The following is a 13,659-nucleotide window of genomic DNA, read 5'->3' on the forward strand; positions in this document are numbered from 1 at the left end:
CAGAATCTACATTAACATTTCCTAACACTATCTCCAGGCTGGGTTTGAGCCTCACAAATAACTCAACATGCTGCTCTCCAGCTGAGAGCCATCATCATCATCAGGTATCCCTCGATAGGAGGAGGATGTCTGCCGGGGCGGGGGGGGGGGAGGAGTCATTACTTAGACGTAAGATGGCTGAGGAGTCCAATCCGTGTTCTACAGGTTTTTCCACATATTTGACAGGTGGTTGCCTGGAGAGAGCACAACTGCTGGCTGGGATGCTGTACCCTTTCCTTCCTCCTCTGCCATTTCTCAGCCTCTCGAGTAAGGCAATTCTCTCAAAACGGGCTGAGGCTTGAGGTATGATGCGATGCCAGCCAGCTTGTCCCAATTCATGGGGTCAACGCCTCCCTTCTGAAGATATACTTTCCTGGTGAGTTTGTAACATTTCTGGTCCCCACGAGTCCTCTTACCATGACTAAGTTGAGAAAACAGAACTTGCTTCTGAAGAAGAGTATCCCCATCTGCACATAATGGCCAGCCCAGCAAAATTGATGGTTCATAATCTTTGCCTCAACATTGGTGATGTTAGCTGCAGAGAGCACGCTGGCACTGGTGCGACGATCTTCCCACCTGATACTGAGAACCTTCCTAAGGCAGCACTGGTGGCACCACACCAGACGCTTAAGATGGCTTCAGTATGTCACCCATGTCTCACAACAAAAAATAATAGTGGGGATAACTACTGCATTGTAGACAAGGATCTTAGTTTCCATCTGCAGCTCTCTATCAATAAAGTCACAACGCAGCAACATTTCAAAGGACACGCTGGCATAATGGATCCTATGTTCGATCTGCACATCAAGATTGTCTGTCTGGGAGAGGTGGCTACCAAAGTAAGGGAAATGCTCAACGTTTTCCAGGAGTTCACCACCGATGACACTTGTGTGAGAAGGGAGGCAACCTGCGCTGGGACAGGCTGGTGGAGAACCTTAGTCTTTCCCATGTTGAGGGAAAGTCCCAGGCTATGAAAGGCCTGAGAAAGGCACCGGAGAAAAGATCTAGGATGGACTGCAAGTCAGCCTTGGTGTGCACAAGGATAGCACAGTCTTCAGCATACTGAAGGTTGATGATAACAGTCCTGCTGACCTTAGTTTTAGAATAAAGACGTCACAAGTTGAAGAGCTGGCCAGCCACGCAATATTCAATCCCAACTCCAGAAGAAAGACAGTCATGAATAAGAATCAAGATCACAGCAAGGTAGATGGAAAAAAGGGTTGAGGCAATAACACAGCCCTGCTTAACACCAGTACAGATGGTAAACAGGTCTGTCTACAACCAATTACAGAGGACGGTGGCAGTCATCTCATCATGAAGTAGCCTGAGAACGTGAATGAACTTGAATGGACAACCGAACCTAAATAGCACTTTCCATAATGCTTCATGATTGATGGAATCAAAGGCCTTAGTTAAGTCAATAAATGCCATAAACAATGGCTGGTATTGTTCTCTTGGGTCTGTCGTGCAACAAAAATCATGTCAGTGGTGCCCCGAGATGGTCTGAAACCACATTGGGATTCCGGAAGGATATCTTCGGCAAGAGGGAGGAGATGGTTCAAAAGGATGTGAGCAAAGATCTTCCTCGCAATGGAGAGGAGGGCAGTGCCTCGGTAATTCCCGCACATTGACTTGTCCCCTTTCTGAAAAACAGTCACAATATTGGCATTCTTTAGGTCAGGTGGAATTTCCTCATTAACCCAAATTCTAACAAGAAGTTGATGAAGTTTTTGCACGAGTGCTATTCCACCAGTGTTGAAGACCTCCATGGGGATGCCATCTGGGCCTGGCACCTTGTTGTTTCTAGTCTGAGTGATGGCTCACCAAACTTCCTCAGAAGATGGGGGTCAGCAAGAGGTTCTATTACTGGTTGCTGGGGAATGGACTCGATGGTGGCAGCTGAGACTTTAGATCCATGGTGTGACATCAAGAATCAGTGGTGGCATGCACAGCCCATGGAGATCCAGAACTTCGCTGATCAACATGATATGAGAATTTTTTTTTCAAGCAATGAAAGCCATCTATGGGCCAACCTCAAGTGGCACAACCCCTCTGCAATCTCAGGAGAGCTCCACCCTTCTTAAGGACAATGTAGCCTCGTGTTCATAATTGATCTGACCAAACAATGCCCTGTCCAGCAGACATCCATACCTTTCATCGCTCATGTAATATGGATATCAGTACAATCATGGGCTCCAATGATGACATAGTCAAGAAGATACCAGTGTCCAGAATGTGGGTGTTTCCAAGTGGTCTTATATTTGTCCGTCTGTTTAAAGATGGTATTTGTGATAAGCAATCATGCTCCACACATTTGCTGAGGAGGAGAATGCCCTTAGAGTTGACTTTCCCCACCCCTTCTTTCCCAGTGGTGCCTCCCCAGAGTTTGGGGGACCAGCTGAGAGCACATCACACAGGTCTGCGCCACGCACAGAGGCCAGGGACACCGCGCCTTTGTTAGTTGCTGATGGTTACTAGCTAAAGGAAATCAGCAGAGTGTGCAGCAGGCCCAAGATAGAAGACTGAGACCCTTAATCCAGCCTTGAGCAGAAATCAGGATGCTCAGCAGGGGCCACTACATTTTGCTGTTATTTCTCCAGAAACCAAAATAGAAAATACTCCCTCTAGTGGTATCATTGAATTCGATGTTCAAATGTACTGTCAGAAAATCTGGACTCCCACACAAGCTGTGCAAAAATGAGACAGAAATAGAAAGGGACCATCTGTGACAAGCACCAAATCCTTTGCAATCCTGAAGTGGCAACGGCCAGTGCCTGGGAGCACCATATCTTCTGTGATGTGATTTGTCTGTTAGTTTCAGAGATATGAATTAAGCCAACTGCAAAGCCAAAATCCCCAAAGTAGGGCAAATGTGGGGCTGGTGTCACTTCAGGGGTAGAGTTAATGTAGGTTGTGGACTTTATTTTGAATTTCCAGACTTTCAAAGGTTGGGGATTCTTTTAAGTTTAGCCTGAACTCTTAACCATTGCTCAAAAATCAGGAATTTATGTAGTTTATGGAGTATGTGTTTGTTTTTTTATTTACTACTAACTACAGCAAAAGGCTGCTGTAAGAATATTTACCCTTAGCATCACCTCACAGTTTTGGTCTGGGACAGATTAGTTTAGTAATCTCACACACAGCCCAGTTCTCATAGGTGAAAAGAGAGACAGAGCCCAGGAAAAGGTCTCAAACAAAATGAGTTACACACTCCTGTGGCTCAAGAGAAGCTGCCTACACTTCCTACTGGGTTCAGAACAGTGGAGTTTTATCCCATTTTCAATAACCTAGACAAAAAGAGTAACCAGTCCCCCACTCTCCTTAAGCCCAGAAAGTGTGGCACAACGGGATGTTGGGTCAAGCAAGCAAGTCCCAAAGAGCCGACCGTTCAAAGGCAGAACGGGGCCAATACAAGCACAGGTGGAGTATGTTCATCAGAGCAGGAAGACTCCATGGAAAAGGGACAGCTGGGATGAAACAAAGAAATCTTTCGGGAAGTGGCCAGTTTGTCAAGGCTGAGGCTGAATTTACTCAGTTCTTCTCCCACCTTGGCCTCATAAAATGGTACCCACGTGTACAAAAAAAAAAAAAAAAAACAGAAATATTCCCAGTGACTAGGAAAGGGCCAGGCTGCACTTGAAAGTGAATGCAGACAAGAAGACCAGTCTTCTGCCTACACTCTGCTTTGGTTAGCAACAATCCCAGGCAGCCTCTGCTGGGCTAAGGTGTGTAGGCAGCTGAGCTGCTTTGGCACATGTAGCAAGTGGTTCCAAAACAGATGCTGTCATGGAGCCAAAGAGCTGACACCCGAAAGAAAGTCTATGAAGCTGGCATGACAGCTGCGAGGGTGCTTATTACTATTATTACTACAGCACTTTGGCTTCTAAACATGAACCAGAGCAGGAAGCAAATATGAAATGGACTAATTGGCTCCCGTAATAGCAGGGGTTCAGCTTTGGGAGGGAAGCAGTCCCTGCCACAGAGAGGTAGGCAGAGAACACATATGCTGGCAGAGGGTAGATTCTCCTTGCCCAGGCCATTACTGATAATCCTCACGGCCAGGGGAAGACCCTGTGCAAGTCAGATACACCAGTTACTCTGATGCAATAAAACTGAGCAAAGCCTCAGGGAAGCCGGGCAGGGGCTGGAGGAAGGAGGAAGGGTAACAAGTGGGGAACAAAGGAAAAGTGACTAACCCAGAAACCATGCAAACTTGCTTCATAGGTGGAAATGGAAAAAAGGCTACTCCAACACCTTTACTCACTGGTGCATTCATTCTCCTTAAACTGGAAATATAGGGGAGAAACTCTACACACACACACTTTGGGTATGTCTACACTGGCAGAGTTACATCATCGCTCAGAGAGCAGTGAAAAGAAACCGCGGTTGTGTGTTCACACTGTCAGCTGCTTGCACAATAGTGTGTTCACACTTGTGGCACTTGCATCGGTATTTGGAGCAGTGCACTCTGGGCAGCTATCCCACAGAGCATCTCTTCCTCTTGTGGCGCTAAGACTTGTGGGAAGGCGGAGGGGGCCGTGGGGCATCCTGGGTCCTGTCCCAATGCCCTGTGATGCATTGCTTAGCATCCCAGCAATCCCTGCGCTTCCGTCTGCATTTGGCGCCATCTTTCAATGGTTTGTGTACTGCGCGCTCTGCCTCTTCAGTCTGCAGGAATGGATCCTGCAGTGGTGACCAATATGCTGCTCGATCTCACTAACACGTGACGAGTGGCAGTGGAGTTATTCCTTAAACTACAAAGGCAAGAGGAGTGCGACATTGATCTTGCCACATATAGTAGCTACGACAGAAGATTACTTGTGGCATTCACGGAGGTGCTGATCACAGTGGAATGCCGCTTTTGGGCTCTGGAAATAAGCCTGAATGCTTATTTGTCATGCACGTCTGGGCTGCAGAACTTTTGGATGAGGAAAGCCACATTTATGGGACTGTGTGATGAGCTCGCCCCAGCCCTGCGGTGCAAGGACATGAGAATGAGAGCTACCCTGTCATTAGAGAAGTGCATGGCGATTGCACTGTGGAAACTGGCTACTCCAGACTGCTACCAATCGGTCACTAACCAGTTTGGAGTGGGAAAGTTGACCGTTGGATTCATGTTGACAGAAGTGTGCAGGGCCATTAATTGCATCCAGCTCCGAAAGACCATGACTCTTGGCAATGTGTGTGACATTGTGGATGGTTTTGCACAAATGGGCTTCCCTAACTGCAGGGGGACGATAGATGGCACACATATTCCAATTCTGGCACCAGACCATCTAGCCACTGAGTACATTAATCTGAAGAGGTATTTCTCTATGGTTCTCCAAGCGCTTGTGGATCACTGTGGACATTTCACGGACATTAACGCAGGCTCGTCCAGAAAGATGCATGATGCACGCATCTTTCGGAACATGGGCCTGTTCAGGAAGCTGCAAGGAGGAACTTTCTTCCCGGACCAGAAGATCACCGTAGGAGAAGTCGAAATGCCCATTCTGATCCTGGGAAACCCTGCCTACCCCTGAATGCCATGGCTTATGAAGCCATATATGGGAACCTTGACAGCAAGGAGCAGTTCAACAACAGGCTGAGCAAGTGCAAACTACTTGTTGAGTGTGCTTTGGGCCGTTTAAAGGCCCCACTGGCACTACCTATATAGGAGACTGAACCTGGCTGATGACAATATTCCTATGCTTATAGCCACACGCTGTGCACTCCATAATATTTGTGAAGGGAAGGGTGAAAGCTTCACTCAGCACCTGGGGGCTGAATTTGAACAGCCGGAGACCAGGGCCATAAGGATCAGGGATGCCCTGAGGTAGCAATTTGAAGCTGAAAGCCACTAATATTTGTTGCTATGCTTCGGAGTGCAGTGCTTGTAATACTAGGAGGTGATTGTGATTGGTGCAGACGATGCACTGCGGAGATTTAAGAAAATTGCCTGTTGCTTTGCAGGGCTCTGTTTGGTTTCAATTAATGGCATAAAGATTGCTTTCAAACCAAAACAATTCTTTTATTAAAAAACAACAACCAGAGGAGAGAGACAAACAAAAAACACATCAGCACTGTGGGGGATGGGAGGGTCTCAGGAGGAGGTGGGATCCCAGGACCGTTAAAGATTTGTGTATGTCCAGGTATCATACGCAACCTTCTCCTTTGGAGTACAGTGCAGCAGGTACTGTTCTTCAGCAGAGGGACTGGTGTTGAGTGCAGCGAGTACTGGGAATCCGCAGGGCTGGACTGTGACTGGGCAGGAATGGAATGCAGCAGGTACAGACTGGAGCCAGGAGGTTGATAGTGTGTTGGCGGCGTCTGGGGGGGGCGCATGGGAGTGTTTTGTGACAACAGTTGCAGGGGAGGGCAGGCACAGAGCTGCTTGGTTTGCAGTGCTAGTAGCGCCTGAAGCGTGTCCACTTGGCGCTCCATACGTTTAAGAGCCGCTCCGTGGCTTCGTTCTGACGTGCCGCGTTCTCCTTTCGGTCCCTCTTCTCACTGCCCCGCCATTCCTTCAATTCTTGTTTTTCAGCCACGGAGTGCATCGTGACATCACGCAGAAAGTCCTCTTTAGTTCTTCGTGGCCGCTTTCTAATTCTGCGCAGCCGTTCAGCTGGCGATAACAAAGAGGGAGGCTGGGCTCCCAAGGTCATATCTGTGAAGCCAAAATGCAACATTTTACAGAAGCAGTATTGTTTCCAACACACAGACCACTGATTCAGTGATTTAAAACACAGCCACTATTCACGTACCTGTCACTAACTGGCTGACCCCAAGCAAGCACACATGAGCCACAAGACCCCCAAAATGGTGAGTAGCCGCAGGAGCGGCAGGGGAAATCAGTGTTCCAGGACCGTACTGTACACTGGGCACGTGGCTCTTGGGGAGAGCCACCACTGTAGGTGGAGGCCTTATAATCATTACTGTCCCCACATTTTCCACAGGCTGTGTTAATTATGGAAGATATCTCGCTGCTGAGGGTGAGCAGGGAATTAAGGGAGGGTCTTCTCCAAGACTGTGGCTTCTGCCCTGGCCCTTATGCAGCTCACCTGTGCGCAGCATTGGTCGTCCCCCCCACCACCCGCCAGAGACGGCAGAGTGGCGCAGGAAAGTTACCCTTAAGGGGGCAAGAAACAAAGCAGCTCTGCCAAAGAACCTGCGGCAGTGGATTGTCCAGTATCTCCATGAGAATTTCCTGGAGCTCTCTGAGGCAGATTCCCATGAACTGAGGGAGTCAATCAACACCCTGTTCCATCGCTCAGACTGGGCATGTGGTGGTACGCGCATCATAAAGACACAAGCTTGCTTTCTGCAACCCCCTGCCCCCAATAACTTGCTTCAGCAATTCCCAAAATCAAAGCCACTTACCAGGGGCCTCCTCTCCTGTGCTTCACCAAGCTCCCATCGCTGTGACTGGCTAGCCTCCTCTGGGGTAGAGAAGAGCTCCTGATTGCATGTATCTCTGACCTCTGAGTCATCCTCTGCGTCCCCCTCCCCCTCCACATCCTCGTCCAAGATTTCCTCCTCCTGGCTCAGTCCACTCTCAACTGGCACGTGAGCCACCGAAGTATCCACAGTGGCCTTCACAGTGGAGGCGGGGTCACCACCGAGTATCACGTCCAGCTCTTTGTAGAACCAGCAGCTCATGGGCGCAGCACCAGAGCGGCGGTTTGCCTCCCGTGCCTTGTAGTAGGCGTTCCGCAGCTCCTTCACTTTGACCCTGCACTGCAGAGTGTGCCGGTCATGGCCCCTTTCTGACATGCATCGTGAAATCTGTCTGTAGGTATCATAATTCCTGCGACTGGAGTGAGCTGGGACTGTACAGCCTCCTCTTCCCAAATGCTGATGAGGTCCAGCAGCTCGGCATTGCTCCAAGTGGAGGATCGCCTGGTGCATGGAGCAGGCATGGTCACCTGGAAAGATGCGCTGAGACCACTGCACGCATCACCGAGCAAACAGGAAGGGATCTTTCAAAATTCCCAAGGAATTTAAGGGATGGGGCTCATGGTTGGTCACCTGAGGGTAGGGCAGTAGAGTTCAAACCGATGACCAGCGAGGTGAGAACAGGCATTGTGGGACACCTCCTGGAGGCCAACTGCAGCACTGTAATCGACCAGGGTGTCTGACTGGCACTGCGACACTGTAGCCCCAGCGCAGAAAGCTGTACACCTCTCATCGGGGTGATTTTTTTACAGCACTGCAACTGCGCCGTTTCTGCGCATTAAGTGGCTTGGCGGTGTGTACACCTCGGGAGTTACATCGCAGAAAGCTGCTTTACTGCGCAGAAACTTGCCAATGTAGACATGGCCCTAGATTTGGGGTGAGAGTTAGATTTCCTGCCTCCAGGGGAAGATTTGACAGAAGGTTGGTAGCCACCATAGTTAGACAGAGCTGAAAACCTGAGACAAGGCCCACTCGTAAAGGATGACATGTTCTCCTCTGTGCATCCCTTTCCTGCACCTGCTTTGGGCTGACACATCCCCTTTCATTGCTGCAGGTCTTGCTTTCTTGTTCACCTTCCATTTCAAGCCCTCCCCACAACAATTAGCACGTTACCACTTCAGAGGGGTTGACAAATGGCACTAATATAAAATTAGTTAATTGCAATTAACTAGCTCAATTACTCCAGCATACACCACACTTTATGGACACAGATCCCGCCTCAAGAGCTGAGACCTTTGGGTCTGGGTCGCTGTTTGCCTTTGGGGTTATGAGTTCTAAAGTCCCCACAGTCCCCTCCCTCTCGGGAGTTGGGCATGACTCTCTCAGGAGCTCATCAACATTACTTCATTGATTGGCCAGAGGAGGAGCTATAGCACCATACCTTGCCGAAGGCTCGTCCCTGTGCTTTCTTCTCTGTCTCAGATGGGAACACGCATGTGGCTGCATAGAACTAGATTCATGGACCAAAACACATAATATGGCTCATTCCAGTCTGAATCCTAGTTCCATGGTTTTCAAGGAACCTCAATGATGTCTTAACTGGGTCTTTAACTTCTGGAAGGGAAGTGTGCAATCCTATCCCACTGCCTGGTACTTATGCCTATAAAAGCTACCTGGGAATTCAGGAGTTTAAACATAGTGAAAATGAGCAGACAGGAAATAGGGCAAGTTCAGAATAGGAGACAATGAGAGAGGGGAGCTGGAAGCAGAGAAAATGCAACAGGAGGAGGAGGCGGCGGCGGCAGTAGCAGGAACTCTAACTGGGATAGCATATGGATCTTGAAGAAGCTGCATGAACAGTGGGAAAATGGAAGGAAGGAAGGAAAGGGTTAGGCTGTGATGTGAGTACTCTTAAAGGTGCTTTGCCAGGAGCTTGTGAGAATCCAGCACCTTCAGACATCTCTGGGAAGACTAACAGCTAGGTTAGGAAAGGGATTCAGCAATACTGGCTTTAGCAAGGAGCGTTCACCATAAGAATGGGAGATTAATAAAGAAAGCAGTCACCAGCACCCCACATCACAAAGCTGTCCTGTCCCGTTCCTAACAGGCTAGTAATATCACGCAGCATGATGCATGCTAGACAGCCACTCAGGCGACTCAGCAGCCTCAATGGAGCAGAAGTGTTCCAAGTGCCTCCGTAAGCCTGGCAACTGGGAATGCTCGGTTCTTTTCAAGTCCTTTGTGAGAGTCACCAGCTCCTCAGCTCCTGCATCTAGCTTAGGGGTGGGCAAACTTTTTGGCCCAAGGGCCACATTGGGGTTGCGAAACTGTATGGAGGGCCAGTAGAGAAGGCTGTGCCTCGCCAAACAGCCTGGTCCCCGCCACCTATCCCCCCCCCAACTTCCCGCCCCCCTCAGCAGCCCTGACCCATCCAACTGCCCCCCTCAGCACCCCTGACCCATCCAACTCTCCTCGCTCCTTGCCCCCTAACCGCCCCCCAGGACCCCACCCCCATCCAACCGCCCCCGTTCCCCATCCCCTGACCCCATCCACACCCCCGCCCCCGAAACTCCCACGCTTATCCAACCAGGGCTGGCTCCAGGCACCAGCCCACCAAGCATGTGCTTGGGACAGCACCTGGAGGGGGACGGCGTGGCGCTCCGGCCTGAGAGCGGGGCCGCGACTGGGCTTGCCGCCCTCCCCGCGGCGCTCCGGCCGCCAGGGAGAGCGGAGCCGCAGCGGGCGCTCCGCCCTCCTCCCGGTGCTCTGGCCGCCGGGGAGAGCGGAGCCGCGGCGGACTCGCCGCCCTTCCCCCGGCGCTTCGGCCTGGTTAGGGATTGCAGGCCCGCGGCCGGGCTCGGCGCCCTTCCCTGCTGTGCCCCGGGGGGGGCGGAGGTTGGGGGGGGCGGAAGGTGGCTTTTTTGCCTAGGGCAGCCAAAAAGCCAGAGCCGGGCCTGTATCCAACCCCCACACACACGTTCCCTGTCCCCTGACCGCCCCCCAGAACCTCCACCCCATCCAACCGCCCCCTGCTCCCTGTCTTCCCACCGGGACCCCCGTCCCTTATCCAACCCCCCGGCCCCCTTACCATGCTGCTCAGAGCAGTATGTCTGGCTGCCGCACTACCTGGCAGGAGCGCGCAGCCCCGCCGCCCAGAGCACTGCCTGCGCGGTGGCGTAGCTGTGGGGGAGGGAGAACAGCAGGGGAGGGGCCGGGGGCTAGCCTCCCGGGCCGGGAGCTCAAAGGCCAGGCAGGACGGTCCCATGGGCCGGATGTGACCCGCAGGCCATAGTTTGCCCACCTCTGATCTAGCTTCTGCTTTTGCCTTCCTTCCTACCCTGGCTCTGAGCTGAAGAATTCTTTCCCTTTATTCACCCTGTTTCCTTGTAGGCATTTATAGAGGCAGACCATTTTCCAACCCCTCCCCTCAAGTTACTTCTACCCTGTATAAATTTAGCTCCCTCCAGCTCGTCTCCCATTTTACCAGTTTTGTTACCCTTCTTTGTATGCTCTAGCAGTTTGTCTCTCTCCTTCTAAACTGTGGAGACCAGAACTACACACAATAGTCTGGCAGCAGGGGGTCTAATCACTCCTGTCTCAGACTTGCTGTTTTCCAGAGAGCTGCCCCCAGTTTGCAGCTGTGTTATCTCCCCTCCCTGAGTGTAAAGGGTCAGTCACTCAGACTGATTCATGTTGATGGCTTGAGATTCCCAGGCTTTATAGCTCACTTGGTTGCCTGCAACTGCCATGTTTATTTCTTCTCCCTCCCAATCATAGGGAGGTCAGCCAATCTGATCACAGATCAATTTTCCACCCCTCCCCAGTTTGTGTGAAGCCTCACTTGTTGTGTGAAACCCAAGTAGACTCTGTCTCCCTTGTATCTCCATCCTGCCTCAGTAAGTGCACTGGAGGCCAGCAAGACCAATTTTCAAAATCAGCCCAGGGTGTTTGGTTATCAGATATTCCTGCCTCAGCTCCCCTGGTCTCAACCTGAGACAGGCAACTGGTGGGTTCCTGTTTCTCTCCTCCCACCCTTTTCAGGGATCGAGATTTTCCCTGGCTCCCAGGCACCCATCCCCACAGCACATGAAAGTTCTTCTTGAAGGTTTTGTGCTTTTCTCCCTTGGGCCCAGTCCTGCAGGTCTAGGCAGATTCTAGCCCCGTTGTTCCACTTCCTCCTTTGTTCTTGGACTCTCCAAATATTGTCTCAGATTATTTCCCTGCTTCCTGCACAGGGTTCTCAGGTTCTCTTCCCACTGGTCACCTTTATGTCAGAGTCCTGCTCCATTTATTTTCCTGAGGGCCTATTTTCCCCCTGTGCGTTTCCCATGTTTCTAAATATTCTGTCCAGAGATGCATGGGGAGGAAGGTAACTTCCCTACAGCAGTGCAGGATTCTCCCAAGCCTACGCAGAGAAGCGAAAGGGGGCAGAGAAACATCAGTGGGATTCCCCAATACTCATTCCGCAAGGGGAATGAAATTTTCTCCTGCACAGATGTCAGAACAGCGGGAACCAAGGAGAGGTTGGGTAGGGACACACGTCTCAATAGAGAAAGATTTCCCCACCTCCACTAGAGAGAGAGAGGCCTGGATTCCCTTTGGATACTAGGTCATTTGAAGAAAAGTAATTCTTCAAGTTGAGCTTTTATCCTCCAATGGAATCTGAAATCCCAGGAGGTGAGTAAAGGAAGCAGCTGCATTTCCTTGTGGTCCTAGGGAAAGGACTTCTGCATTCTAATTCTTTTCCTTCCTGCTAGGCCCACTGGGAGCCCAGCTTTTCATCAGTTCTCATCTGTGCACACAGCTAAACAGACACGGACATCAGTTGTCAGATGATCTTGCTCACAGGATCCCACAGCAACAGGTGAATGAATGACAGGAGTGTAGCTTAGAAGGGCTGCTTTCCCCTCCCCTCACAGAGCACCGAGGGTGGGTAACATTGCAACCCACAAGAGGGAGGGAGGGCACACTTATCCAGAACATACTCACACCGCACATTTGTTTATTTTCTCCACCTATATAGCTCAGCTACACAAACCAATTTACTGGGCAGCTGCCCCTTTCACATGAGGAAGAGGACACTCCCCCTCCCCCACACAAACACAATTCCTCCCACATGACCCCAACCAATCCAGAAAGCAAGAATGGGCCTTGCACAATGCGCAAGGTTAGTGGATTTTGGCTTTGTCAGACCAGGGAATATGGGAGCCTCAGAGTCCAGAGCCCCACAACTACTAGCTCCCTAGCTCTGAAATCTGATGACTATCATCTCAAGCACCTTAGTGAACCTCAGCTGTTGTGAATATAAATGGAAAAGCATCTCATACAGTCAAGGCCACTGGGGCTCCCAAAAGGAGCCAGGTGGTGAAGGAGACACATTGCCCAAGGGCAATTGATTTGAAGGGAGGGTGGAGCAGAGAGGTAGGCTCATTGGGTGTGTCTGTCTGTTCACAGGTTTTACATTTTAGTTCAAAACTATTTTCACCAGCTCAAAAAGAATTAAATCAAAGTTTGTTTGTTTGTTTTTAAAGCATGCTGGGGACTGAACATGGGCATAGTACAGAGCAAGCCTCCTCTTTGACTTCTACTCTGACTACAGCTGCCTCCTCTATTCCCATCCTGCGCTACCTATACACATAGTCCTGACCAATAGCTCTCTCTTATTCCAGAAATAGGCCTCAGTCAAAAAGGACAGTTAGCAGGTGGGAAACAAACCAAGACAAACTCATTGTAACTTCTAAATCAGACAAAGAGTTCTCAGGTCCATAGAGGAAAGTTAAAACCTTCATATTCAGCCTTCTCTCTCTCTCTCTCACACACACACACACACACACACACTCCTGCCTGCACATGCCCGCTAGCGTGCTCACCCACATGTACACACAAAAGGAGTTATTTCCTTACTGCAGCCATCTTCATCACTATGGTCCCCACAGTCATTGTCACCATCACATTGCCACTGAGCCGGGATGCACGTGCACTCGCCAAAGGCACTGACTGCACAAGTAAAGTGATTGCGTCCACAGGAACAGTCAGTGCTGCTTGTTACACCTGCAGGGGGAGAGAAAGAAAATAATCAAATGGTCAGAGAGAGGGAGAAAGGACCCCATTGTTTTAACTTAAGTGCAACAGCTTCCAAACATCACAATTATTCCCCACATACACAAACACACATGCACACATGTGCATACACATATACAACCCATTGCAAAAAGAAAAACACCTTCCATCCTTGGTCTCAATGAT

The 13,659-nt window shown here is 50.3% G+C and overlaps 1 protein-coding gene across 6 annotated transcripts in view; it reads right to left on the reverse strand.

The window, feature by feature from the left end:
• Window positions 1-13,659, reverse strand: part of LRP4 (LDL receptor related protein 4) — a 108,238-nt gene that overhangs the window by 45,611 nt on the left and 48,968 nt on the right. For all 6 annotated transcript variants that reach the window (XR_006174227.2, XM_065595135.1, XM_005302283.5 and 3 more), the window contains exon 2: window positions 13,318-13,464. Coding sequence is in view for 5 of the 6 variants with exons in the window: in XM_065595135.1 (XP_065451207.1) it covers window positions 13,318-13,464 (147 nt within the window). In the remaining variant the exon portion in view is untranslated. The remainder of the gene's footprint in view (window positions 1-13,317; window positions 13,465-13,659) is intronic.

Source organism: Chrysemys picta, chromosome 4 (assembly GCF_011386835.1).
Source record: "Chrysemys picta bellii isolate R12L10 chromosome 4, ASM1138683v2, whole genome shotgun sequence".
NCBI lineage: Eukaryota > Metazoa > Chordata > Testudines > Emydidae > Chrysemys > Chrysemys picta.